General features: G+C 55.9%; 2 protein-coding genes across 5 annotated transcripts in view; both read left to right on the top strand.

The window, feature by feature from the left end:
• The window catches only part of PLEKHM1 (pleckstrin homology and RUN domain containing M1), a 45,706-nt gene extending 30,073 nt beyond the window's left edge, over positions 1-15,633 (top strand). For 3 of the 4 annotated variants that reach the window (XM_033090188.1, XM_033090189.1, XM_033090191.1), the window contains 6 exons: positions 310-1,230; positions 3,632-3,777; positions 7,194-7,387; positions 11,737-11,800; positions 12,356-12,513; positions 13,359-15,633. In XM_033090188.1, coding sequence (XP_032946079.1) covers positions 310-1,230; positions 3,632-3,777; positions 7,194-7,387; positions 11,737-11,800; positions 12,356-12,513; positions 13,359-13,470 — 1,595 coding nt within the window. In that variant the 3' untranslated portion in view covers positions 13,471-15,633. Of the gene's footprint in view, positions 1-309; positions 1,231-3,631; positions 3,778-7,193; positions 7,388-8,584; positions 9,369-11,736; positions 11,801-12,355; positions 12,514-13,358 lie in introns of those variants that run through there. The other variant, XM_033090190.1, reaches the window with a different exon arrangement.
• Positions 15,634-16,826: 1,193 nt separating this feature from the next.
• Positions 16,827-26,707, top strand: part of ARHGAP27 (Rho GTPase activating protein 27) — a 30,939-nt gene continuing 21,058 nt past the window's right edge. Inside the window, exons 1-4 of the mRNA XM_033090945.1 lie at positions 16,827-16,955; positions 17,070-17,258; positions 18,197-18,329; positions 19,643-20,320. Of these exons, the coding sequence (XP_032946836.1) occupies positions 19,652-20,320 (669 nt within the window). The 5' untranslated portion in view covers positions 16,827-16,955; positions 17,070-17,258; positions 18,197-18,329; positions 19,643-19,651. The remainder of the gene's footprint in view (positions 16,956-17,069; positions 17,259-18,196; positions 18,330-19,642; positions 20,321-26,707) is intronic.

Raw genomic sequence — 26,707 nt, 5'->3', positions numbered from 1 at the left:
ACCCCTGGTGACAGGAGGAAGCAGAAAGTGGGTACAGACGCTGGGAGTGGAGGAGGTGTCGTGGGGGCATATGAAGGTAATCTTTTGAGTGTTTTTATTTTCTCAGTGAAATTTAGAAACCAGGTCAACAGCTGAGGGTGAGAATGGGCTGGAGGCACTCAAACAATTGTTCCCAAGCAGCCCCGTGGCTGGCCTGTGTTCTGGTGGCGTCCCCTTGTCCACACCCACGGCAGGACCTTGGGCTCCAGAGGTTTTCTCAGGTAGTAAAGTGACAGGCCCACTGTCTAACGTGCCTCTTTCTACCTCCAGGACTGTCCAACCCTTTCCGGGGTCTCCTGAAGCTGGGTACAGTGGAGCGGCGGGGGGCAATGGGCATCTGGAAGGAACTCTTCTGCGAGCTCTCCCCCCTGGAGTTTCGCCTCTACCTGAGCGGCGAGGAGCGCACCTGTGTGGAGAACTGCTCCCTGCTGCGCTGTGACGCTGTGGGGCCGGCACACAGCGACGGTCGCTTCGAGCTGGTCTTCTCCAGCAAGAAGCTGACCCTGCGTGCGTCCTCCCAGGATGAGGCGGAGGACTGGCTGGACCGGGTACGGGAGGCCCTGCAGAAGTGCCGGCCCCAGCAGGACGACGAGTGGGTGAACATCCAGTACCCCGAGCTGCCCGACGATCCCCCAAAGGCCCCTGAGGATGGCCTCCCCTCCCAATCAGACCTGCTCACGGAGCCCGAGACCGTCCAGGGCGTGCAGTTGGATTGGTCCTTTGCCCAGGTTCCCGAGCCAGATGCTATTAAAGAATCCCTCCTGTACCTGTATTCGGACAGGACCTGGACTCCCTACATTTTTTCTCTGTCCTTGGAGTCTCTGAAATGCTTCCGCGTGAGAAACAACGAAAAGATGTTATGCGACAGCCATGGAGTCGAGACCATCCGAGACATCCTGCCAGACACAAGCCTCGGGGGCCCGGCCTTCTTCAAACTCATCACGGCCAAGGCCATCCTGAAGCTGCAGGCCGCCAATGCTGAGGAGGCCGCTCTGTGGAGAGATCTGGTGCGCAAGGTCCTGGCATCCTACTTGGAGACGGCCGAGGAGGCAGTGACCCTGGGTGGGAGTCTGGATGAAAACTGTCAGGAGGTGCTGAAGTTCACCACCGGGGAGAACGGCTTCCTGCTGCAGTACCTGGTGGCCATCCCCACGGAGAAGGGCCTGGACTCCCAGGGCTGCTTCTGCGCAGGTGCCGACTTGCCCTCCCACCGCCCCCGGCAGGCCAGCCTCCCTCCCTCCTCCTCGGGTGGAGTTCCTGGTTCAGCTCTGCACCCCTTCCCAGCCCTCCAGGAGTGCCCCCATCCCATCGCTGGGGTGTTGCAGCAAATGAGGCTGTTTGCTCCAAGCAGCCCCCTCCTGGCACCGCCTGCTGAGGGGTGGGACCTGTGGGTGGCAGCTCCGCTGAGCACTGCTCTCTGCTCAGGGGTTCCAGGGAGCCGAGCTCTCCACTCGCTTCCTTACCATGTTACCGGCATGGTACCCTTTCAAATATTTTTGCATGCTTTTGCAAGTGCACACAGCTGTTTGTTTGGGTTTTTTTTAACTATAAAAATGGGCTCATACTACTCAGCACTGTCCAATAGAACTTTCTGTGGTGATGAAAATGACCAAGATCTGTGCTGTCCAGTACGGGAGCCATCAGCCACATGTGGCTACTGGGCACTTAAAATGTGGCTAGTGTGTAACTAAAGAACTGAATTTTGATTTTATTTCATTGAAATGGATTTATTAGGTTGGTGCCAAAGTAATTGCGGTTTTTTGCAATTATTTTTAACCTTTTAAACCACAATTACTTTTGCACCAACCTAATGCATTTCAAAGGGCACCTGTGGCTGGTGGCATTGTGTCAGACAACGCAGCTACGTGTATATTGTTTTGCAACTTGGTTTTTTTCTGGGTAAGAACACATTATGGATGTTATTCCAAGACCGTACATCTGCTATATCATCATCATCAAATCTAAGTCTTCTGTGCTGGGCACTGGGCCAGATGCTTTATCTGGATGTCTTATTTAATCCTCTCACCCACCCTGTAGGGATAGGTGCTACTATTATCTGTTTATAGCTGAGGAAACCGAGTAACGGGGCTGATAAGAATCTTGTCCCAAATTCACACAGCTAGTAAGTGGCAGAGCCACATGAGGACCGTGATGGTCCCAGAACCTGTGCTCTTAGCCAGGTGCCCATAGGCCCTCTCCCCTCCCCTGCCAGGCTGTGATGTGCCACTGTTCACCTTCCATCTTCAGCTCTTCTCCCCAGTCCAACCTGTGGCCTCTGGGTGAGCTGTGAGGAGCTTGTCTGATGCAGAGTGCCAAGGCAGGAGACTTGGCTACAAGCTCTTTAGGAGCTGCTCTGTCAGGGTGGAGGCTGTGGGACTGGAGGGGAAAGCCTGCTTCAGGCGTCTAGGAGGAAGTGGTCTGCGGTCAGTACCCCTGGAGGATGGGAGACGCTAGGCAGAGCAGAGCGTCCTGTGGAAACCTCTTCAAGCCCCTGCTCACCCCTCTCCTCCTGCCAGACAATTCACACTTGTGGGTGTGAAAGAACACTGGTGGGGGCAGCTCTCACCGTGCCTGCCACCCGCCATCCTGCCGGCAAGTCTGGAACTGGGGAGCTTGGGGTTCCTCTCCGCCCACAAGCACAGCTCAGTGGCCAAGCAGGTACCAGCCACTGCCATTTGGCTTATATTGCGTAGTTTGCAGGGCCCTTTCAAAACCTCTCATCTACACTTGCGAATAACCCCACAAAATAACCAGTAGTAGCTAACTTGTACAGGTACTGAACTAGAACCTGGCAAAAATTTAGTGAAGGTCAGGATGAAGCAGCTGGTAAGCAGAAGAGCCGGCCCTTCTAGTCTCGGGGCCGCAGGACTTTTTCCTCTGCTCCATGGGAGGCTGGGCGTGTGTCAGGATTTGAGCCAGGCCTTTGCTTTACCCTCGGCACACCCCACTCCCACTTCCTCTGCCCCCAGTTGGAGGGACCTCCCGCTGAGGGCTGAAGCTGGGCCCGGCACCACTGTCCTGAAGTATCCGGCAGCTCTGGCTTCAAGCTCACACCAGGCAGCGTCCAGACTGCTCTGCTTCCTTCTGCCTTCCCCCCACTCTCTGGGGCCGACCCTGTGTCCCCAGCTCCTTCCCTGCTTGCTGAGGCCCTGCACTTGGTTGCCTCCATTTCTGGGCCCCAGTGGAGGGGGGCCCCAGAAGAGGTGGGTATGGTGAGCAAGCATTAGGAACACTGAACAAGGCAGCCAGGTACAAAGGAACGCAGGCTCTAGGACCAGCGCAACCCAGCTTGGAGTCCTAGTGCCACTTCATCATCGTGTGCCTGGCAGGTTTCCTAACATCTGTTCACCACTTCCTTCCGCTATACAATGGCGATGGTAATTCTTACAGTGTTTTGCTGTAGAGGTTAATGAATAGAGTTGGTTCTGAGTGGTGGGAATATGAGTGCTGGTGGTTCTTACCTTTGTCCTCCTTTTTTGTCTTCATATGTTCCTTAAATAGCAGGCCCTGCCCACCGCAGTAGTTTGTGTTATTCAGGAGCTGACCCTGGCCCCCACCGCTACTCACTCCCACCATCCTTCTCCCCACCCAGGCTGCTCCCGGCAGATCGGCTTCTCATTTGTACGACCCAAGCTCTGTGCCTTCTCTGGCCTCTATTACTGTGACATCTGCCACCAAGATGATGCCTCAGTGATTCCCGCCAGGATCATCCACAACTGGGACCTCACCAAGCGCCCTGTAAGTCTCGAGCCCAGCCTGTCGTGGCCACACGGGGCTGCTGAGTGGTCACTCCTCTTTGCTATCCATCTGTTGGGAGGAGTTTGGCTCTAAAAAGCCAGGGTCCCTGGTTCAGGCCCCATGAGGTGGGGGAGCTGACCAAGGAGAAACTCAGTGCCGGTCCACAGCCCCTGGGCAGTGCTGCCCGTGCCTGCCTCGCTCCTCAGGTGGGCGTCTGAGGATGGTCCTCTGCAGCTGCCCACAGCTCCAGACCAAGCTGTGTAAGGTACCAGCAGCTGGATGGATGGCCGGATGGCCGGATGGATGGATGGATGGACGGATGGACGGACGGATGGATGGATGGATGGGAAGCAAGGATAGATACGATAGCTTAGATACATGGAGGGAGAGCATAGATATATGGATGGATGGATACATGGCTGTGGATGGATAGATTGGCTGGCCAGCTGGCTGCACTTCCCCCTTGGAGCAGTCAGCCCTTTCTATTGTCGTTGAAAGAACCTGTAAAGAATTTTTTAATGACAACTTATGAGCCAACCTGACGACAATTGCCAGGGATCAAGACCTCACATGTTCCAGAGAATGACAGTTTTGCATTTTCTTCTATACATTTGGCATTAAGGAGGGAGCGTAAGGAAGGTTACATGAAGGTGGGAGAGAGCAAGGCAGGGATTTTACAGATTAGTTAAGATTATATGCTCTCTTGAGGGTGGTCATGCTTTAGAAAGAAGGATCTGAAAGGGAGCATTTCTAAGATGTGTTAACCTCGATGCACAGAAACAATGGACAGGGCTTGCTTGAGGCAAAGAGAAGCCTTTTACGAAAGAAATTTTCTGCCTGGGGTGTGATGGCCACCCTGACCTGCCCAGTTAGGAATTTGTGATCAGATCACCCTGTGAGGTTACTTTTGGTTAAATTAATTACAGTGCCTTTTTTGTCCACACCGTGCATTTTACGTACGCATCTACTTTTTGTAAAGTTGGGATTATGCTGGACCCTTACATGCTTTGTACACTTAGTATTATATCTGGGGTACTTTCTTGTGTTCACCAACTGCTTTTGAATGAGATATACTCTAAGATCATTCAGGTTTTCCTCTTTTCCCACTGAGCTTACCCACTTTGCTAGCTGTTACCATGAGCAAATTATTTAACTTCAGCTTCCTTGTTTGCATGGGGATTAATAACAGTGTCTTCTCGGGCTTGTGTGAGGACTAAAGGAGGCAGTGCCCACAGTCATTTAGACAGAGCTTACATTAGTGCCCTTCCCCTCTCCTGAGACCTGCGCACCTTCTGCCCCCCAATTCGTGGGGCCAGGGTTTACCTCCAGGGACACAAATGTGGCTCTCTCCTAAAGGCATAGATTTTTGCTAAGACAGACACAGAAACACAAGGGAGAAGCTATTAGCTTCTCTCGAGACCCAGGCCTGCTGGCTGTGCAGGCCTGGGATGTGGGTGTGTCCTCATCAAAGCGCAGGGAGCGTGATGCCGAGAGTCTGTGCCACCCCAGCCTCCACCCCCGGGGACAGGAACCCCATAGCTTCACTTGGGCTTTTTGGTTGGTTACCTCACCCCTACCCTGAGGGTTAAGGATTTCAGTACGTGGAGGAAATGAAATCTCAAAGTCACCACAAATGCAAAGAACCCTTTGGCCATAAAACACACTGTTTACAACACCCGATACTTCTGTTGAGCCATCTCCTTATTCATTGCTGTAATTTTTGTGCCACTTCCTTTCCCCCTAGAAAATTACAATATTTTTTCAGCATAGCTGAGATCAGGAAATATCCAGCTCTCTCTCAAAGATCCCTGGCTTTGGAAAGACAGGGAAATTCAAACTGGACAGTGGCTGGCTCGCGGGTTAGGGACCTATTGCCTGCTCACCGTTACCGCTCCGGCTGACCCACTTGTACGAGGCCTGCCGGGCTTAGCAGGATGTGAGCCCAGGACTGGGGCTTCTTTCTTTGTCTGTCTCCTCCACGCCCACAGGATAGAAACAGTCCCTGGGGAGCACAAAGCCACTGCCCGTCTGCAGCGCCCGGCAGTTTACAGCGCACATTCCTGTGTGTTGTTTCATCTGAGCCTCACCCAAGGCCTAAGGCTGTCGTGGGCAGGGCTGGGAAGAGCAGCTTGACCGGAGTGACTGCGGCTTTGCCAGCGGGCTGCCCATCGTCTGGGCGCTGCTACCTCAGGGCTCTGGGCAATGGGAAAGGAGCTGGCCATTGCTGGGGGAAGCAAGAGAGGCTGGTGGACCTGGGAGACAGCCCCCCAGGGTAACAGTCTCCTGAGGGCCCCGTTACATCCCCCACCCTCCAGGGGACAACGGGGCCGCAACAGGCGTTCACAGAGTCTGATGGCAGCCCCCATTTACTGAGCATGTGCTACATGCCAGGAGCTTATGAAGATTATCTTTCCATCTAAAGTTAAAATAATCCCCGGATATAGGTGTTTGTATTTTACACATGAGGAAACTGAGTCACAGAGAACTTAAGGAAGTTTTACAAAGTCACATAGCTAGGAAATGGCAGAGCCAGGATTCAAATCCAAGTCCGACTTGAAAGCCAGACTCCTAACCACTGCGTGGTAGTTGGCAGTGGAGACCAGCTCCTCTCCTCCATCCTTCTTATCACAACAAGGGGGAGACTGCAGGGGAGAGAGGCTCCTGGTTAGTTGGTGTGGCAGCCTGGTGTGTGGAAACGACACCTCAGTCCAGACCGGGGCTCCACTTTCCCTTCGGGTTGTTAAAAGGATGAAGAAAGGCTGTGGTCAAGGTCCTTAGCCCAGCGTCTAGCAAAGAGTCTGTGCACAATAATTGGCTTTGGCATTAGGATCAAGCCTGAGGGTGGAGCCTTCAGTGCCCTATCAGGTGGGGTTGATCACTCAACTCCACATGGAGATGCAGGAGAGCCCTGGGTGGTACTGCCTGTGACAACTGATGGAACTGCGGAAACCTCTTGTTAAGCTGTGTTGGATCTGTGGCTTCCTGTGGTTGGAGCCTGACTCAGACCAGTCACCTGACTCCTAAGGCGGCCCAGGGGACTGTTTCCTTTAGTCAGGAAGATGGGGGCTGGGAGAACAGGAAAAAGTGGAAAGGGTCTGTGAGGCCCAGGAGGAGAAGGGCCCCTCCTCCATCCCAGCATGGTCTGGGAGGAGCACCAGCTGGTTCCATGGAGGGAGAGTAGTCTTGGGGATCAGATAAATTGGGTTCCAATCTTGGCTTTTATGAGCTGTGGACCTAGGCCAAGTCACTTCGTCTATCTCAACCTCAGTGTCCTCATCTGTAAAATGAAGATGGCACCAGTTCCCTTGGAGAGTGGTGGCAGGGTGAGTGAATAAGTAGGTAATCCAGTTTCTAGCCCAGAGGTGCTCACTGAATGGCCTTTCTCTCCTACCCCCGCCCCCTGGTGGTGCCCCCAGATCTGCCGGCAGGCCCTGAAGTTCCTGATGCAGATCCGGGCCCAGCCCCTCATCAACCTGCAGCTGGTGAACGCGTCTCTGTACGAGCACGAGGAGCGGATGCACCTCATTGGGCGGTGCCGAGAGCAGCTGAAGCTTTTGGGGGATTACCTGGGCCTGTGCCGAAGTGGAGCCCTGAAGGAGCTAAGCAAGAGGTGAGCCCTGGACACGGACACACACACACATACGCACACACAAGGGGTCAGTGCATACTCAACGTGTCCTCTTGGGAGAAATGCCAAGGCTGGGCGGAGATCTGCCTATTGGGCCTAGGAAATTACCACATGCTTTAGGAATGGCTTTTATTTGTTCATGTATTCATTCACTCATACATTGGTTCAACAAATATTTATTGAGAACGTACTCAGTGCCCAGTACTGAGCTAGGTGTGTGGGATCCAACGCAGGGCAAGGTAGGCCTGGGTCCTACCCTCTTGAAGGGAAGGCAGATGAATCAGCCAGCAGCTATGGCCAGGGCTAAGGGCCAGAAGAGAAAGGTTGGCCCTGGAAGTACAAAGGGAAATGTCTAAGCGGATTGGAGGAGGGGGGAGGGGCGGAAGACTTCCTGGAGGAACTGGCATCTAAGGTGAAACCTAAAAAATGAGTAGGAGTAGAAAGGGGAAGCGAAACAGGAAAGAGTGTTCCAGACAGAAAGAATGATGTGCACGGGCCATGAATGAAGGCTTCATACGTGGGAAGAACAGAGAAAACTTCAGAGGGAGTGAGGAGGGAAGTGGGGCGTGCGGTGAGAGGAAGGCTGTAGAAGCAAGTGAGGACCAGACCACCAAGGATGAGTTGCCCTGGCTCCTCCCTTCCCCAGCCAGCCCTCCATCCTGTGGCTGCTTTGCTTCTGTCCATAGCAGCATCCCTTCCACAATCCTCAGAAGAGGCGAGATTGGGGTGGGACCCTCGGGATGCCCTCCAGGTATCCAGGGCCTGGGGGCCTGCTCAGGGGTGGGAGGTGACACTGGACTTCAGCACCGGCTTAGAGGGTCTTTCTGTGCCGGTCATAAATATCTCCTAGCCCCTAGGTCACAGCCCAGGCTGCAGCCTCCGTGGGACTGTGCTATCCTGGGGCCCTCAGGAGAGCAGGCCTCAGGTAGAGGAGCTGGTGCCTGCCACCCAGGTGGGTTTCATTGTGTTTCTGGGGGCTTGGAGCAGCTCACAAGCCCATCCACATGCCCCCTCCAGCTACCCTCCCCACAGGGCTGGCACAGAGACCACCTGTCTGACTGGCTGTGCCTCCTCAGGCCTGGCTCTGTGGGGCCAGGGCCATGCCCAGTGCAGGTCCCCCAGGGCTCTCAAGGAGGGGGCTGCTGCAGGGAGCTCTCTTAGCAAAGGTCTCTTTTGCAGCGCCTGGAAGAACAGAAGCCCTCTGGGGGCTACTATCAGGAACCCTAGAAGGCTGCTTCCCTGGGAGGCTCTGCACATCTCAGCCATCAGCTGCGGGCCTGGGTCTTCACTCACTCCCATCCTCTCTGACATTCCAGGACCCAGGGCTTCAGAGTCTGCCCCCTACCGTGACCAGGGTGGTGAAATCTCTGGGTTCAGGTGGGACCTCGTCACCTGACCCAGTCAGGGGGTCTCTGCAGACCTGAGTAGATCAGCTGCCTGCAGGATGAGTCCTGGGAGCTGTTCCCACTCACTCAGCCCCACGCTGCTGACATGGTTTGGTCATTGGCCTCACTGACCTGTCTGGGCTGGCCTGTGCTGGGTGCTGCTGCAGTCCCTCTTCTTGCTCCCTGACCCTGCTGTCCTCATCCTTAGGCGACAGCTCTATACACCTACTATGTGCCCGGCTTGTGAGAACAGAGCCACACCTATGGAAGTCCCATTCTAGAAGCAGCACAGATAGAGGAAAGAGCACAAGAGCAGACTTGGCCTGGCCTCAGACCCACTGTGTGATTTGGGGAAATTGCTTCAAGTCTCTGAGCCTCAGCTTTCTTGTCCATAAAATGTGCGAGTCATCCCTGCATGCACGTGGCCTTCCCGAGTCGCGTTGTGGTGAAGTCTACGTGAGGGCTTCAGCAGACAGATGTCCCTGGATCAGCATGGCATGTGCCGTGAGGGAGGGTACCTAACCCGGCCTGGCAGGGCCCAGAGGGCCAGGGAGGCTCCGGGAGAAGATGGTGTCTGAGCTGAGGGTTTGTGGATTTTTTTTTTTTTTTTTTTTTTATTAAGAAAAAATATGCTTTTCTTCTTTACAAAGGTGGTATTCAAACAGTATGAAAGAGTCAGGCCGGAAGTTGGGCGCACCCCTGCTCCAGCCCCACCCTCGTCAGTATTGTCAGAGTATTCTCCAGACCTTGCTCTGTCCTTACACAGAGGGAGACAGCGTTGCTGCAGCACAAATAGCATCCCGTACATAGTGAAACGGGGCTTAAAAGAAGAACTAAAGAGAAGAAAGGGGAAGGGGGGCCCGACTTTCCTGGCTAAGGTGCGGGGGGTGGGAGTGTGGCTCGCCAGGACCTACAAGGGGCTCAGTGCAGCCTAATTGTGGGTGCAGACCTCGAGGTCCTATGTGCCACACCAAAGGCGTTGGGGTTTTATTCTGCCTGCATTGGGAGCCACTGAAGGGCTTTGAGCATGAGATTGTCACATTCTGATCAGTTTAGAAAAGACCCAGTTTGGCAGCAGTGGGGCACAGGCTAGTACAGGTGAGGTGAGTTGCCCAGGGTGGAGGGTGAGAAGACGAGAAGGGCGGAGAAGGAATGGACAGGTCTTGGATGTGGGATCCCCTTTCTCTCAGAGGACCTGGCCAGGGGGCTGCCACTGGCAAAGGGAGCTCCTCCCTGACTTCACCTCCCACCTCAGTCGTAAGGTCTCTCTAAGTGTGACCGACCCAGCTGCCAGTGGCTTACAGTGGCTCATCCAGTGGCTCTGAGTCTGGCTGGCCCCCAGGGCTTCCATGACTGAGCAGAGGGCAGATGACAGAGGTGACTCTCCATTCAAATCAGCTCCACCCTTCCTGCCAGCTCAGGAACAGCCTGTGCACCCCCCCACCCCCGTGTTTTCCTGGTGATAAATGGTGGCTTCCTGTTCCCAGAAAGCTGGGATTTTCCTGGGGAGACCAGCAGAGTGAACTGATCGGCCAGTCGGCAGTGTCGCCACCCCACGGAATGCAGTGTGGCCTGCCCAGCTGCTTGGTGGGACTTGCCATCTCTGCCCTGGATTGAGTTCCCCTGGCCCACAACTGAGGCGGTGAGGAGAGCCATGGCCAAGCCCTCATTCCAGATGCCCCAGGGCCTGGCCCCATCCTGCCCCCAGGTGTCCCCAGCTTTCTTGGACTTGGAATATTCTCCCCCTCAAAGCTCCCCTATAGCACCACGAAGACACATGCAGCAAGGCCAGGCAGGCTTTGTACAGGGGAAGTTCTGCAGGTGTTTCCTCTCCTCCCCTCAGGATGTAACCCTCGGGATCCCTGCCACTGGCGAGGTGGAGACGAGAGCCCAGTTGGTGGCTGAGCCTCGTCCGGTCTCCCTGCCTCCCCACCCCACCTCTGAAACAGGATCTGCCATGGTGTTTAGGACAGGTCTCAGTTCCTCTCATGTAGCACCGAAACCAGATGCTTAAATGTCTGTCCCTCAGCTAGACCAGGGGCTACAGGAAGGCGGACACCATGCCCTGTGCATTTCTGTCCCCAGCACTGTCCCTGGCATGTAATGGTGGCAATAATGACAACAGGTAATACCAATAGGCTTTCACTGGATGGGTAAGGATGCAGGCTCTGAAGCCAAACAGGATCCTGCATTCAAACTCCACCTACTAGCTGTGTGACCCAGGCAAGTTACTTAACTTCTCTGTGCCTCCATTGCCTCTCCTTCTCAAGATGGGTGTTATAATAGTGCCGACGTCACAGGATTACTGTGAGGATTAAATGAGTTACTATATATAAAGCTCTCAACCCAGGTCCTGGTACCAACTGTTACCTTTCATCCTCCTCATTATTATTTTTTATAGACATGTATTTAATTTTTATGCCATTAAATTTTTTAAAATTTTCAGTCTTATTAAGGTATAATTAATAAATAAAATTGTCAGATGTTTAAAGCGTACATCCTGATGATCTGATATATGTACACACCGTGAAAGGATTCTTCCCATCTGGTTAATTAACACTCCCATCACCTTGTTTAGTCACTATTTTTTTGGTGAGAACATTTTAAGTTGTACCCTTAGCAGATTTCAAGTATGCAATACAATATTATCAATATAGCAGATAATTATTCAGTGTTTACTATGTGCTAGGCACTTTGCCAAATGCTTTAAATAAATTATTTAATCCTCAAAACAGCTCCGTTTCTCAGGTGAGGAAACCTGAGGTGCAAGGAGGTTAAGGAACTCGCCAGGGTCCCAACAGCTAGTCACCTGGGAGCCCCGGTCCCACGCCCAGGCAGGAGGTCCTTCCAACTGGTCAGCAGGCTGAGCGAGCGAGGAAAACAAACACAGGGTTGAGCCCCAGGCTTGGAAACCCTTCTAAGGAACCTCTTGTGTTTTCTTTGAAGGCTCAACCACAGGAATTATCTCTTGGAGTCTCCCCACAAGTACAGTGTCGCTGACCTCCAGCAGGTGAGAATATCACCCCCCTAGACCTCTCTAGAGGGACGCCATTCCGAGAGAAATCAGAAAGGGAGATGGGGGTGCTGAGACCTGAGTTCACTGAGGCAAGACAGCAGTCTTCAGCTGTTCAGAACCTCAGAACGGGTGTCCCACTCTCCCTTGCTTCTTGGGACAGTGAGTGAGCCCCCAACCCCCCTGGAATAAGCAGGCACTGCAGCAAAGCCCAGGATCACAGGGTTCCTCAGCCCCTTCCTGCATCTGGACTCGTCCCCAGCTTGGAGGGCAGAGGGAGAAAAGGCCACAGGGGTGAGAGTTTGGGATATTCCTTTCGTCAGGGGAGGGAACAGTGGATTTGGGTCTCATCTGTCAAGCCTCTTATCCCCCGTGTGCACAAGGGCTGACGCCTGCATTGCTCAGCCTGATCTGGGCAGGATTTCTTGCCCAAGTGGAAAGACACTTCTATGGGGAAGGCTGCCGTGGACAGCTGCAGGCCACGTCTGGCAGATGGCCACAGCCTCAGCACAGCTGCCTGCGTGGCCTGGTGGCCTGCCTTTGTCCCCACAGATCGCGGAGGGCGTGTATGAAGGGTTCCTCAAGGCCCTGATCGAATGTGCCTCCCAGCACGTCTATCATTGCGACCTGTGTACCCAGCGTGGCTTCATCTGTCAGATCTGCCACCACCAGGACATCATCTTCCCCTTTGAGTTTGACACCACAGTAAGGTATGCAGGACACCCGCAGCTGCCCCAGCGTTGCAGGGTGGCGCCTGCATTTGGCGCCATCGTGCAGGAACATAGGACTTCCCTTCTGTGCTGGTGCCACGGAGTGCTGAGGTCCAGCTGGCGCCCTGGACAGCCATGACCAGCCCCAGTCCAGCTCAGGGGACGAGACAAGCCCTCACAAGTCTCCCGGCCTCTACTGAGCCATCCATCTTCCTACAGAAGGGGTGGCTGCTGGCTCTCTGAGTGGGAGGCCTCCCTTGGCCTCAGTTTTGTCATCTGTGAATGGGTTGAGCAGGGACTGAAAGAGTTACTGCCCTGAAGTGTCGGCACAAGGTCCAGCACAAACTGGGCACCTGGTGGGTAGTACCTGCCACTGCCTCTGTTCCCGTCATGATCGTTCTTGTCCCCCATTATCGCTCATTATCAGAAGCTTCCAAATGGACAAATTCATCCATGAAACCTCCATTCCAACCCATGTAGGAGTGGAAGCCTGAACTGGTGGGAGCATTACTTCATTTTCAGTGGGTGTCCCCTGTCCTGGATTCAGCCCCTAAACATTCCTAGGCCTGAGTTTTTGACACACTGCAGAATGTCTTAAACATAGGAAGTCATTTGGTGAGTCTCAGCAGCATTTATAAAAAATGAAATAGTACCAGCAGGCATTGCGTGACCTAGGGTAAACATTGCTGCAAGAATCCTTTGTCCCGAGAGGGAGAAGTAGCGCCTGCGTGCCTGGCGTTGTGGGTAGAGCACAGCCTGACTGTGGGCTCTGGGCAGGAACACTGGCTGGCCCCGGGGAGGCCTCCAGCCCGTTGGCATAAGCCACACTTGCCGCTTTCTTCCAGGTGTGGCGAATGCAAGACCGTCTTCCACCAGAGCTGCCAGGCCGTGGTGAAAAAGGGCTGCCCCCGCTGTGCCCGCCGGCGCAAGTACCAAGAACAGAACACTCTCACCTAACCCAGCCTCCTGTCCCCACCCCGGAGGTGTGGGGTGAGGATTCAGCTCAGCCATCCCAGCTGGCTTTGCCATCAGCCCTGGCTACAGCTGTCTCCCTTGTCAGATGTGACCAGAGCACGAGCCGACCAGAGGAAGCCCTTGATGATGTCCCTACACCCCCATATCTGCTCCAGGAGATGGGGACACCAACAGATGCCCCCTGTTTGAGATCCTGGGGGAGGGGGCTTTGCACTAATCAGCCCCAGCCCACCTCACTGGCACGGCGCCTCCTTCAGGGCTCTTCACACACTGTGGAAACAAGACTTGGGGCGCATTCTCAATTCCACGTTCCTAAAAGGTCTAGTTTTTTAAGGTGGGTTTTTTTCCCTTCACATTTGAACAGAAAATATATTTTTATTCTGAACCCTACACAAGTCACGTAAAAAATCCAGGCATTCTCATCTGAGCAAATGTGCAGGAACCGCTCAGGCCTGGTGTGCAGGCGGCTGGGCGGCTGGGTGAGCGGACCACCCCTGGGACAGAGCTCGTCTGCTGGACCCAGTGCCTTTCCTTCACCCTCACCAGGCGCTTGCTGCCAACAGCTCAAGTGCAACGTGCCAAACTGCCCATGGGGCCAGGCGTGGTCGGCCCTGATCACCCTGCTTCCTCTCCCTCTGTCTACTGCCTGCCCCCATCATCCCCCCCTGAAAACCCCGTCACCTTTCTCAGAGCCCCCGGCTCTTCTGTAGCCTGGATCTTGGTCGCTGCAGGAGAAAGGGAATGACTTGGAACCAGCACTGTCAGCACTTTGCGCCTTCCTTGGTCCAGGGAAGGGTCGTCATCTTGCCCTCTCCTGAGCCCCGTGCCCCCCACTCCTGCCACACACAAGCATCCATGTCTGGGTGGGGGATGCTGCTGCAGATCTCGGGGGACCCACCGCCACCTGAGGACCCCTGGGACAGAGATCTACAGGACAGAGGTAGGCTGGGCCCACAGGGCAGCGAGCCCAGGCAGGGGACAGCCTCTGCACCCTGACTGCCAGGCCCCACACTGGAGCAGTGACCCTGTCCTTCCACCAAGAGTGCCAGCCCTGTTGCTGAGATGTGCAGGGACCTGTGGGAGAAGCCACCTCACGGAAGGATGCTTCATCCCCGTTTACAAAGCCATGAATTCACACCGCTTTGCTGGACTGGCCCAGGAGGGTCATTGCCAGAGACTGGACAATTTCATTGGAGCACCATTGCCTTTTGAAGGGGTCTTGGAGTGCGGTGGGATCCTGGAATTGTTTTCAAAGTGATATTTAGACCCTTGGGGTTTGGGGGGCATGATTTCTCTGCTGCCTTCCCCCACCATTCCTGGGCCCAGTGGGCCTCCCCCTCAGCCCTGGGGTCCTCTGTCCATCCTCTCTGCACTCAGCTTGGATCGGGGGCCTCAGGTGCAGATCTGCCTGTCCCTGTCAAGAGATGAACCTACTCTCACCTCTCCCTTGGGGTGATTTGGCTGCTGAGTCACCTGCGCAGCCCTGTGGAGCTGGGTAAATTGTGCAATAGAACAGAAGGTGCTAGGCAGGTGGCGCTGGGGAAAGGGCTGCCACACCGCCTCTCTGTCCCCTCACAGAAGGTGGTGCACACCTGGGCGCAGTACAGCAAAGCCTCCGGTACTGGAAAGTGGATTCTTACCTCCATCCCACCCCCTGACAGCAGCATTAATGCTCTACCTGAAAGAGCGTCATGAGAGCCGGAATTGCCCCATATCTCTGAGTGGGCAGGAACCCAGGATGGGGTGGGCAGTGCCACCTTAGCCTGGCCCTGTGTCCTCGGGCCTGTGAATATATCCTACATTCCGGAAGGAAGCCTAGGAGGCAGCAGGCCTGAGGCCCTGTAGGCGCCGCCCTCAGCCCACCCCAGCCCTGCTCTCCCAGAGACGAGTAGCATTACAGCTAACCCTCCGCATTACCAGAAGCTGCTGCTGACGCTTTCAGATGAGCGACTTGAACCTCCTCACCTCCAATGGAAAGCTCATGTGAACCTCAGTAGTTCAGATCGTATTTTTAAAATGTCATGTTATTCAATAAAGTGTTTGCAGTGAGGGGCCCGGATCCTGAGAAGTGCTTTGCAACGTACTGAAGGAACTGCTGTTGGGTGATTTTTGAATGATTGTACAGTAAAGACCTGATCTTTCTAATCGCTGGTCTGGCTTCTGACTCCTAATTCTACCACTGTTTGGGGGCGACCACGGGCCATTCCTTACCCTCTGATGAGGCTTCCACTGTCCTGTTAGTCCCTAGGCACAGGGGAGAGTGTGTGTGATGGGGGGAACGTTTGCAAGCAAAGGGTTTGTGTGCCAGTGGTGGGCATGGAGAGGAAGTCACAGGTAGTCTGTACTCCACCTTTGGCCAGTCCGGGGAGGCAGGGCCCCCCGTGGGGTCAGATTTCAGAGCCTTTGGGAGGTTTACTCACAGACACTGGTATATAACAACTGAAGCTGATGCTGAAATCCCATCGTGATGGCTTCTTCCTTGTGCATTAAATGTCAAAGCACAGACCCCTGACACTGGGACATGTACAACCTCAGTCCTGCATTTCCCACTGGGTTAAGAGAGAAGGGGCTCCAGAAGGACAGGCTGTTTGAGAAGGGCCCCTGATTCAGGGCTCAAAGTGGCTTTTACTTAGTTGCAGACCTTTCTCTGAATCCAGGAGAGGTCCAGGAGGCCCCTGCAGGGGGAAGCCCAGCAGTGTTCTTTGTAAGTACAGAAGAAGGAAACAGACTAATTCCCAGGGAAATCAGGTTGCAGGAAAATGGGACTGAAGAAGACAACATTCAAGTCTGCAGTTTTCTGTCCCTTCAGCCCATGAGGGAGCACCCTCTGCCCATCCCATGAGCCCAGCTTCTTTCAAGGGCCTCACCCACCTCCAGGAGAGTAGGTGGTGGGCTCCGGGAAGACAAGTGGAACTTGGTTTGAGGGTCTGGGGGAGGCAGACCCACCAGAGACCTAGGGACACGTGACCTGCCCTGCCTTTGGACTCAGTGCCTCCATCCTCAGCAAGGTGCTTGTGAAGACACTTGTTTCTCCCTTCCCCCTCCTGCCTAAAAGGATGGAAGGTTTGGAGACCTCAATCCAACCCCAAAGAGGAGGACGGCTCATCTCATAATAAATGTAGTGATAATGATAATATATTGTTATTATAATATGAAAATAACATTGTTCTTGGTGCATCTCATTTAATCTTCCCAACAATTCTGTGAAGTAGGTGTTACTGTCCCCAGTTTACTGGAAAGAAAACAGGTGCAGATGAGGCTCTTGAGTCCAGCCCAGGAGGTTGCTCTGACCTTACCCTATAGGCAGATTGGAGAATCACACTAGGCAGATCACCCGCTAGGATCACGGAGGGGGTGGGGATCAAGCAGTGGGACGGAAATCTGGCCAGAAGTTGGTGAGAAGGCTCCCTCCTCCCTTGATCCCACCATCCTGGTCCTGCTGCCTCTGCCTCCCAGGAGATAGCCAGGTTTGGCCCTGGATCCCGGGAGGTGCTGGAGGAGGGGTGGTGTCTCTGCTCCTGGGGCGCTGGCCCGGCCCAGAGGGGACAGGAAGCCAGGACACCGGGGATTGTCTCTCGCAGCCGCAGCCCAGCCCCTGCCCGGGAGGAAGTTCTGCCGGGTGCTCTCCGCTGGTGCCTCCCTCGCTATATTGTTGAACAGGAAACCCGGCAGCTCCGGAGCTGGGCGGTGGAGGAGGGAGAGCCGGACGCCGAATCTACGCGCGTCTGCCGGGACAAGTGGAGGCAAGGCTAGCGAGTGGACACCCCGAGGTGCCAAAGCCAGGCCGGACCGGGAGAGGGGCTGCTGAGCCGGGGGTGGGGTTGGGCTACCGCAGGTGGCGGGTCCTCACCCGGGAGCAGCGCGCGCCTGCTCCCGTTCGCACCGCGCTGGGATGGAAGCTGCGTGGTCCCGGGAGGAGGCCGCTCGGGACGGATTCCCCACTACCACCACCACCAGGAGGGCGGGGAAGATTGAGGGCGGCTCCCCATACGAACGCAGGAAGGGCCCCAGCGCCGATCCAGGCGTTGGCGCCACTGTGACTCGCGTCGCTGGGGCAATGGACGCAGGGCACCTCCTGGCGACAGGTCCGTCCTTGCGCTGAGTGATCCTCCCTGCATTCCTCCCTTTCTCTTAGTTCCTCCATGGTCGGGGAAAGGAGCCGGGGCCTGAGTCTCCTCCCCACCCAAGCCAAGACCCTGCGCTCCGGTCGGTGTCCTGCCTTGGGAACCCCTCTATGAGTTTTTCCAAGGCCAGCTGAGCTGAGCCGCGAAAGGGCCTGGAGGGAGGAGGTGGGCTCGGAGCGGGTAGTGCCTGCAATCCGGCTGCAAAGGGCTTGTAGTTGGTGATTCAGAGTGCAAGTGGCCTCGCTCAGATTGGAAACGCCCGGGCGAGACGAGCCCGGGTCGAGCAGTCCCGGAGACACAGAGGCTGGCGGACTATAGATCCCGCGTGGGGGGAGGGGAGGGGCAGGGGCGGGACTCTACCTTCCCTGGGCTCTGCTTGTGACCCGCTAGCGCCCCTTGAGTAGCAGCCCTCCCTATCCCTGTCACTCTCTCATGCCTTCTCTGGCGCCGGGCCTCGCTTCCAATGTCCCCACCGGACCAGACAGACCCATTCAGGCTCTCTTCGTCCCTCCCAGACACAGCTGCTTTGGGGATTGGGGACAACCCTCCTGAGCGTTCCTCTCCCCCTTTGCTCTCCTTGCCAGCTCCTGCTCCCGGAGGTCTCTTCAGCATAACTCTTGGAAACCTCGCCCAACGGGATGGCAGGGGCCTAACCTGCCTCTATCCACCGGCTCCGCCCATCCAGCCCATGGGCTCCCTGAGGCCCGCCCAGCCAACGTGAGTGACTGGCGCAGGGGGGCGGGGGCAGGGGAAGGTAGCAAGAAGTCCTCCATGGGGTTTGTTGGCCTAACTTACCGCAGCTCACTAACACCTCCTCCAGGGCCCAGTGTGCTTAGTGACTCAGTTTACACTTCTTCTCTCATCGAGGAAAGCTTGAGGAAAATAGAGAAGGAGCGCTACACACCCCACGGCGAGACCCTGTTCCTTGGGTCCCTCAGCCTCAGTAAGCAGTCGAGCTCCCAGCTGCTGGTCCCGGGCCACCTTTGAGGGGCAGGTGTGGTCAGTGTGAAGGATTAGAAGGACCAGTCACTTCCGGAGGAGGCCAGCAACTCCTCGCTTTGATGGAGGGACACAGGCAGATTGACATTTAGGCTCTGACCCCCTCCCCCGACACGCCTGGAGCCAGGCTGCGCCGGCCTGGAGTGGGTGGGGGTTGTGGTGATGGCTCCAGGAGAGTTTTGGGGACCCCTGGAAAAACCGCACAGGTAGTCACTGACACAAAGTGCATTGTCTAGGGGCCACTCTCATGGGGCAATGTAGAGATCGCACGGCAGCTAGGCAGGCCGAGGAGGCCGAGCCTTTCTCCGGAGGTGGAGGTGAGAGCTGGAGAGCAGGGGCGGTGTGGGCCAGTTTGGGCGGGCCGAGCTCCAGATTCACGTCTGTGGCGAAGCCGCTGGGGAAGGAAACAAAAACAGACAGAACCGGTTCCCCGGCCTTGGCAGTCGCAGCCCTTTATGCCAAGGCTCTTGGGCTAAGCGGAGAAGAGACACTCCCAAAGCCTGCGCCCCAACCCTGACCCCGCGGCCTGGGGCACAGATGCCTGGAGAGAAGAGGCACTGTGGACGCAAATTCCCTGAGGACTGGAGGTGTCAGGACGGGATGGGGTGGGGGTGGGGAATGGGCTGTTCTTCCCATTTCACAGAGGGGAAACTGAGGCCCAATCAACTTTTGGGCAAATTGTGGCGTCGAATTTATCGCGAGCAATCACCCCCATCTCTTTGAGCCAAGGCTTCCCTGGCTGTAAAGCTGGACCAGTATTACCCACAATCTCCCCACCAAGGGATTGAGCGAGGCTCAACTCTTATAATCAACGCCACAGAATAAAAGGGTTGTCAGAATTCCATCATTGGGTATAAGAATGCGCACCTAAGAGATTGTTTTATCTAAATCTCCCGTTTTAGACCGAGGCCCGACCGTACGCGATGAATGCAACCTTGGGACTCGAACCCAGGTCTTCCGTCTCCTTAACGTGGTGTGCTTCCGGGCTCTGTGACACTGACTTCTGTGCCCCTCCTTCTTGCTGTCCACAGGGAGAGGCCATGGCCGCGATGGCGGCGGACGTCGAGGGGGACGTGTACGTACTGGTGGAGCACCCCTTCGAGTACACCAGCAAGGATGGGCGCCGAGTCGCCATCCAGCCCAATGAGCGCTACAGGTTGCTGAGCCGAAGCACCGAGCACTGGTGGCATGTGCGGCGCGAGCCCGGGGGACGCCCCTTCTACCTGCCTGCGCAGTACGTGCGCGAACTGCCTGCGATCGGCGACCCTGCCACCGCCCCATCGCCGCCTGAACCCCTCCCGCGCCCCGCAGCCCCGGAACCGCTTGCCTATGACTACCGCTTCGTGAGCGCCCCGGTGCCCAAGGGCCCCGACGGCGCGCCTGCGGAGCCCCGGGGCCGTGCGAGCTCCCTGTGCAGCCCTGCGCGGCGCGGCACCGCGACCCAGCGCAGCAGCCTGACGCCGGGCCAGCCCTCCTGCCTGTACACGCGGCCAGCGCCGAAGGTGAGGCCCGCGCAGTCCCTGGACGACCTGGCGCGCGCTGCGGCCGCACCCCCTGCCGGCCTCCTGGGGAGCGCCGGCCCCTTCAAGGCCTGTAGCGTGGCGGGCTCCTGGGTATGCCCGCGGCCCCTGACACGCAGCGACTCTGAGAACGTGTACGAGGCCATCGAGGACTTGCGCGGCCCGCCGCCGGAGGAGCTCCCGGAGCAGGTAAGCTGCGCGGAGCTGGGAGGCGGGTGGGGGCTGCGGCGCCCGAGCCCGGGCGCGAGAAGACCCACTTGGCTCAGCGTTCGGTTTGACGCGAAGCAGCAGTGTCTGCCGGCTTTGGACGAGCTCCCTCACACCGAGCCTTATTTTCCTCAACCACTAAACGAGGGGTACAGGCTCACAATCTCGTATCTGCAATTTCGAAATGCCAAAACTCCCTGGAACCCAAAGGTTTTTCGTTGATTTGAACTGTTGCGAAGCCGTTGATGGTATTTTTTTAAATCCTATTTAGTGTGAATATTCAGGTTTTGCTGCAGAAATGCAAATGAACTTGATTACAGAATGCTGCCCCAAGCTTTGCCGGGAGGTTATAGCACCCATGGCAGGTGTTTGCGCCGTATTACCTTTGTAAAATCCGAACCATTCCTAAATGCATCTGGCATGAAATAGGGGATTGTGGACCTGCAGCCGTCTCCACCTGCCTCGCCTTTCTTGCTGGAGCTTGGCGAGTCAGAGATAATGGATATGAAAGTCAGAGGTCTGCTTCCCGTTTTGTCTGCTTCCAACATTTCAGTTCCCTCTTTGGAAAAAGAAACAAAAAGAAACTTGATGGGTTTGTTTCAGAAAGAAGTCCAGTTATAGAGAGTGTGGGTTCCCCTCCCCCCTTCAGAATCCAGTTATATTAATTTGGGAAATCGAAAATAGAGCACGTTTTAAAAACACTCTTGCATCCTCAGAAGTCTGCCGGCGGCCCTGACATCTTGTACTTTAGGAACTTTTCGGGGGGCGGGGAGGGGAGGGAGAGGCGGGGAATGCACAGATCCCCTCTGACATCTGCCACCAGCTGTGTAGTGATGAGCAATTCGCTTCTTCTCTCAGGGTTTCAGTATGTGTTTTAGCCCAAAGGGGACGGGGCGAGGGGCTGGATGGCCCCTGAAGCTTATGAGGCTCTCATTTCTTTCTTTGTACTTATTATAATTACCATAAACATTGATCCCTGCCACGTGCCAGGACTGAGTCTAGGCTTCCCAGAGGAAGGAGGCCCGTTCCCATCAGCGAGTTCCTGGGTCTTCTTCTGCCACGTCTGGTTTATAGTGCAAAGAGCTCAGAATTTGAATCTACATAGACTCGAATTTGACTCTGCTGGGTCACTGGCTAACTGCTGAGGAGACACTTAATCCCCCTGCCCCAGTGTTCTCGTGTGTAGTCGCAGGACAATACCTAAGGATTAAAATTGTTGACAGCCTTCAACGAGATGAGGCGTGAACGCCTATGGCACGTAGTAGGCGGCCTACCAAGACTGGCTGGAGTCCCACTTAATAACCTTTCCTCCTGGTCTGCGCAGCCTTCGCTCGGGTTTCTGCAGGTGGCAGCTCGCCTCCTTGTGGTCAGCGCTGAGAACAGCAACCGGCGGGTGGGGACGCGGACCTGGACCCGGCCTGGGGAGGGGAGTGGGGACAGTGGGATCCTGGTGCCCGGCGCCTCTGCCGGCTATGGGGAGAGCTTTACTGGGATAGATGACTGGATGCCAACCCTCCTTCTCCTGGCTCCCCTCGGCTTCCTGGGCAGATTCGTGGCGGCGCACTCCTGGGCCTCTTCACATTCTCTGTTCTGGTGGTGGTAGGAATGTCTATCTGTCCTTCTGAGGTGTGCTCCCCGAGGTGGAGGACTGGCCTTGCCCTCTGAACCCCCACGTCCCGCACAGGACCTGGCCCAGAGCTTATGCAACAGCGTGTTGAGGAGGAAGGAGGAGCGCTGGCTCCCTTTCCCAAGACCAGGGCCCTGCAGGTCTGCCCAAAAACACCACCCCAGAGCCCAGGATCAGGGTGGAAGAAGGAGGGGGAGAAGACCCCAAATCACCCCAGCAGCTATGGTCAGTCACGTTCCTTCCTTCAGCTCCCAGCAGTGATGTGTTGAGAGAGGGGGACACAGGTAATAGTGGGGGTGGAGCTTCCTCACAGAGAAAAAAGCACCTGCCAGAGACCTGGGTCCTGGCAGAGAGGCTCTGTCCGATCCCAATTCTGTCCCTAATTCACTGTGTGACCTCAACAAGTCGCTTAACATCTCTGGTCCTGTTTCCTCCCTGTGTATGGGTATAACACCACACTCCCTGTGACCGCCAGCTTTATTCTGTTGTCAGCGATGGGTCTCCTGACACCCCATCCCCAACAAACTCCAGGGGTGGGGAGTTAGTTCTCCCCTGGGAAGGAAACCCCACTTTGCTCTCAGTTGTTCAAAGTAGCGTTTAGAGAAGGAATTTCCTGAAAGAGGCAGGAGAAGCAGGCCCTACCTTCCTCTCAATTCACTCGTTCACTAAGCATGAATTGACTGAACACCTGCCAAGCACCAGGGGAGCCTTTTGATCTAAAGTTGACTGAGGCACAGCCCCAGTCACCATCTGGAGGGAGGCTGGCAGGAGGGGCCAGATGCCTCAGTCCAGCATCGCACAGGCCGTCTGTGATCGAACTACACTCAGGTGCATGGGCCGAGGTGGAGGTGTGAGAAAAAAAGGCATCTTTGGGGCCTTACAGTCCCACCCCCACCCTGTACAGCTGAGCTCAGGGATGGGGCTTGGGCTGGGGAGTGGGTGGTGCCTGGCTGGGCAGAGCCTCATGGGCTCCCACCAGGAGTTTGAGCTTTATTCTGCAGACGTTGGAAGGCTCTCAGCAGAACAGGAAGTGGGGTTGAGAAAAGACCCCTGTGATGGGAGCTTCAAGATGGCAGAGGACCTTCATGGTCTCCCGGACACATGGTGATGATGGGAGATTTGGGAGGTAGATTTGGTGGGACCTGGTAGCTGATGGCTGATGGGGGTGGGAAATCAAGATGAGCGCCAGCCTCCCAGTTGGCACACTGCAGGGGGAATGACGGGGACAGAGGGATGGAGGAATGAGGCTAAACCTCTCCGGCCCTGCTGGGTCCAGGAGGCAGTTGGATAGCTGGGTCTGCCACCCAGGAAAAGGCCTTCAGCATGTGATTTGGAGCTGTGGGTGGGAGAGAGTGTGAACATGGGAACAGAAGCACCTGACACAGTCCTGGGGCCACCGCATTTGGGTGACAGACAAAAGGAGGAGAGAGGAGCCTGAGAGGAAGGAACAGTCAGGAACAAGAAGGAGAACCAGGAGAGGGCTGGCCCAGAAGCTGAAGAGAAGTGTCCAGAAGAAAGGGAACGTTAGATAAAGACCGTCAAACATTATCGGCAGTGGCCACCGGAAGTCAGTGGCCACCTTATCAGGAGCTGGTCACGGGGGTTGCTGAAGGCAGAGAGTTAGAGGAATGGAGATGAGGACATGGAGCCAGAGTGTGGACAACTCTCAGAAGCTTCGCAGGGAAGGCAGAGACGCTGTGCGGCCAGAGGCAGGTATAAGTCCAGGGTGGAGACGCCCCCAAACCTACGTGACTGGGCAGGAGCCAGGAGAGGGCTTGACTAAGGATGGCGAGGAGGGGATTGATGAGATGGGGTCCCCAGGAGAAAAGAGTGAGGGAGGTGTCCATAGAAGAGGCTGATGGGTGTGGGTGGGCAAGGATGTGAGGATGTAGGTAACATGAGGTCGCTGGGGAGGGTAGGAAACAGCATCCAGGTTATGGGCCATTGGACAAGGGGAGAGGGTAGCGTGGAGGGCAGGACAGTTGGCAAAGGCAGGGACCGCCCCCAGGAGAGAGGAGCCTCTACACTGTACAGCAGTTTACAGACTTGTTATTCATCACTCACTCAACCAGCACGTAATGAGCATATACCAGCTGAGCTGGACACTTGGGACACAAAACGTGGTAACATACAGCATGGTTCCATGGGCTATCCTTCAAAGGCTCATCCTCCCAGCAGCCCAGAAGGCAGGCATAGATACCCCCATTTGCCCCAAGTACAAATAGAAGTTCAGAGAAGTTCAGTGACTGGCCAAAGGTCACACAGCCAGGAGGTGGCAGCACTCATGTCAGTTTGAGGCCTCCTGACCCCAAACCCTACCCTGGGCACCAGGCTCAGTTTCAGCCTGGTGGCCTTCAGGCTTGGCCACTCTGGTCCCCTCAGCAAGGACAGTATAAACCAAAGGCAAGGAGGTGTTCTCGTTTCCAAGTGCCCTCTATGTGCCCAGTCCTGTCGTGAGCATGGGTGGCAGGGAAGGAGGCATGAATTCCAAACCCTCACCTTGCTAGCTGGGTGTAGTAGGAGAATGAGATGTCCCAGGAGAACGCATGAGCACCTACTTCTGAGAAGGAAGAGATGGAGGGGAGGGGGAGGTGACCAAGAGCACTCTACCCCCCTCCCCACCCCCCCCACCCCTCCCACCACCACCACCTCCACACCCCGGTTCCCCTCCAAGGAGTGCTCCAGGATCCCAGGGAAGCCTGGTGAGGAAGGGGCCTGAGACTCCACCCTTGTGGCTGCAGGGCCCACCCCGGGGCGAGGGGCCTCCTGACTCGGGGATTTCAGGGTGCGTCACCATCCCCGCCCAGACCGCCATCTGGACTGTAGCCCGTCCCTGCCGCTGGGGCACTGGCCACTAGGAGGAAGGAGTTACAGCCTGGGCCTCTGCAGCTTCTTATGCAAACAGTGCAGGAGGCGCCTCACCTGAGTAGGCGGCCTGGCGTGGAAGGAAGGAGCCCGGGCCCTAGGCTCTCCCTCTGCCAGGAACTGTGAGTGACCCTTCAAGCGGGAGTAGAGTTGGGGCTCTGGGGGAGAGGTGCCAGGGCAGTTTTCCCACTCTCTTCTCCCCCTCCCCAGCTCCCCACCAGTCTTTCCCTGGACTCATGCTAAAACCCACCTGGTGACTCGCTCAGAGGTGCCCCCACCATCCTCTCCGGATCCCAGGCTTGGCACCCACTCCCTGGGACAAACTCCAAGGGCAGCCCCAGGCAGCTACGATTGAGACAAAAGAACTGGCCTTGGACAGACCCACCTGAATGTCTTTGGGGCCAGCCAGGCAGCCTTTAGGAAAGGAGGACTGGTAAAAGCAGGGAGTTGAGGCCAAAAGGAGGGAGGGTTTAGTGAGTCCCCTGTCTGGACGCCCTCCTTTCAACAGCTCTCTCCACCCTCCAGCAGAGGGCAGCCCCCCTGGGTGGCCCAACTGGTTTCTTCCCTCTTGGCCTGACCTTCCCCTCCCCATAACTCACCTGCAGCCCCAGGCTGTGAACCGTCTTGTGAATGAGCCGGTTCTGGGGTAGCCCCCTCCCCTCCTCACCCCCCATTCCTGGCTACCAAGAACCCTTCCCCCCCGCCACTGCTCCCAAGCCAGAAAGGAGCAACCTCTTACCCTGAAGGCTGGTGGTGGCCCCTTCATCCCCTGGGTGATCTCCCCCAAGACTGGGCCTCATTTCACCTCTCAGTCTCTGGTTCCCTTCAGCCTCTGGGACTCCTGAGATGGGCCCAGGCCAAGCCCACCTGCCTCCCCACTTCCTTCCTGAGCCCCAGCAGCTGGCCTCACTCTAGATCTATTTTCTCTGCCTTTCCTGGAGCTGTGTCCTATAGTGGGTGGGGCCGGGCAGTGGGTACTGAATGTCAGACCTGATGGCTGGTTGGTGCCAGACCCTGGACATGGAAAATTCCATCATCACGACCAGGGTAGCAGATGAGCAGAACATGGTCAGGGTTCCACTCCAGAGTGTGGGGGAGCAAGGGGACCGTTGATATGGGTTGGTGTGGAGGGAAGTAGGGCTACCAGGGCTGGGTTCCAGGGGCACAGGTGTTCTTGCTAAAATTAGGGAGACTGTTTCCAAATTGAGGAAGGACTGTGGTGTTGAGGGGATTTCCAGAGCTTCTGCCTAGTCAAGGTGACCCCTGCCGGACCCTTCTATCCAGGCTCTGGGCTCTTGTGGGGCTGGTCCACTGAGGCATGCAGGTGAGTGGGGCAGAGGTCTCTGTCTTAAGCCTCCATGCCTGCCTTGGGGACTGGCCTGAGTTGGGCCCAAGAGAGGAAGTGAGGTGACAGAGGGGCCTGCTTTCAGATCCTCCCAGCCATCGTCTTTTCTCTTCCACACAGCCGGAGTACTCCTTGCCCTGTCTGAATTTGTAAATTGCTCTTCCTCCCTATAAAAATAGCTTCACTCCATTATAAATATCTGGCTAATGGGGGCAAGTTTCAGTTTAATGACTGTTAGCATTTTGGTTTCTTTCTTTCCATCCATTCTGCTTTCCTAGGCTTATGTATTGGGGCGTTTTATAGACATAGGGACATCATGGCATGCTGACAATTATACTATAATTTTTCACGTACTGTGTTCATTGATTCAGTAAATGACAGGTCCTGTACTGGGTACTGGGAGGCAATGAAAAATAAAGCATGGTCCCTACCTTCAGGTAGCTTACTGTCTGTCCAGGCGGAGAAATTGACAAGCAAACCCACAGTTAACGATCTGGTGTCGCAAGTACCTCTGCAGGTACTGTGGGGGGCA

This window comes from Rhinolophus ferrumequinum, chromosome 21, assembly GCF_004115265.2.
Source record: "Rhinolophus ferrumequinum isolate MPI-CBG mRhiFer1 chromosome 21, mRhiFer1_v1.p, whole genome shotgun sequence".
NCBI lineage: Eukaryota > Metazoa > Chordata > Mammalia > Chiroptera > Rhinolophidae > Rhinolophus > Rhinolophus ferrumequinum.
The sequence above is the reverse complement of the archived record's forward strand: the minus strand, read 5'-3'. Positions and strand labels throughout refer to the sequence as shown.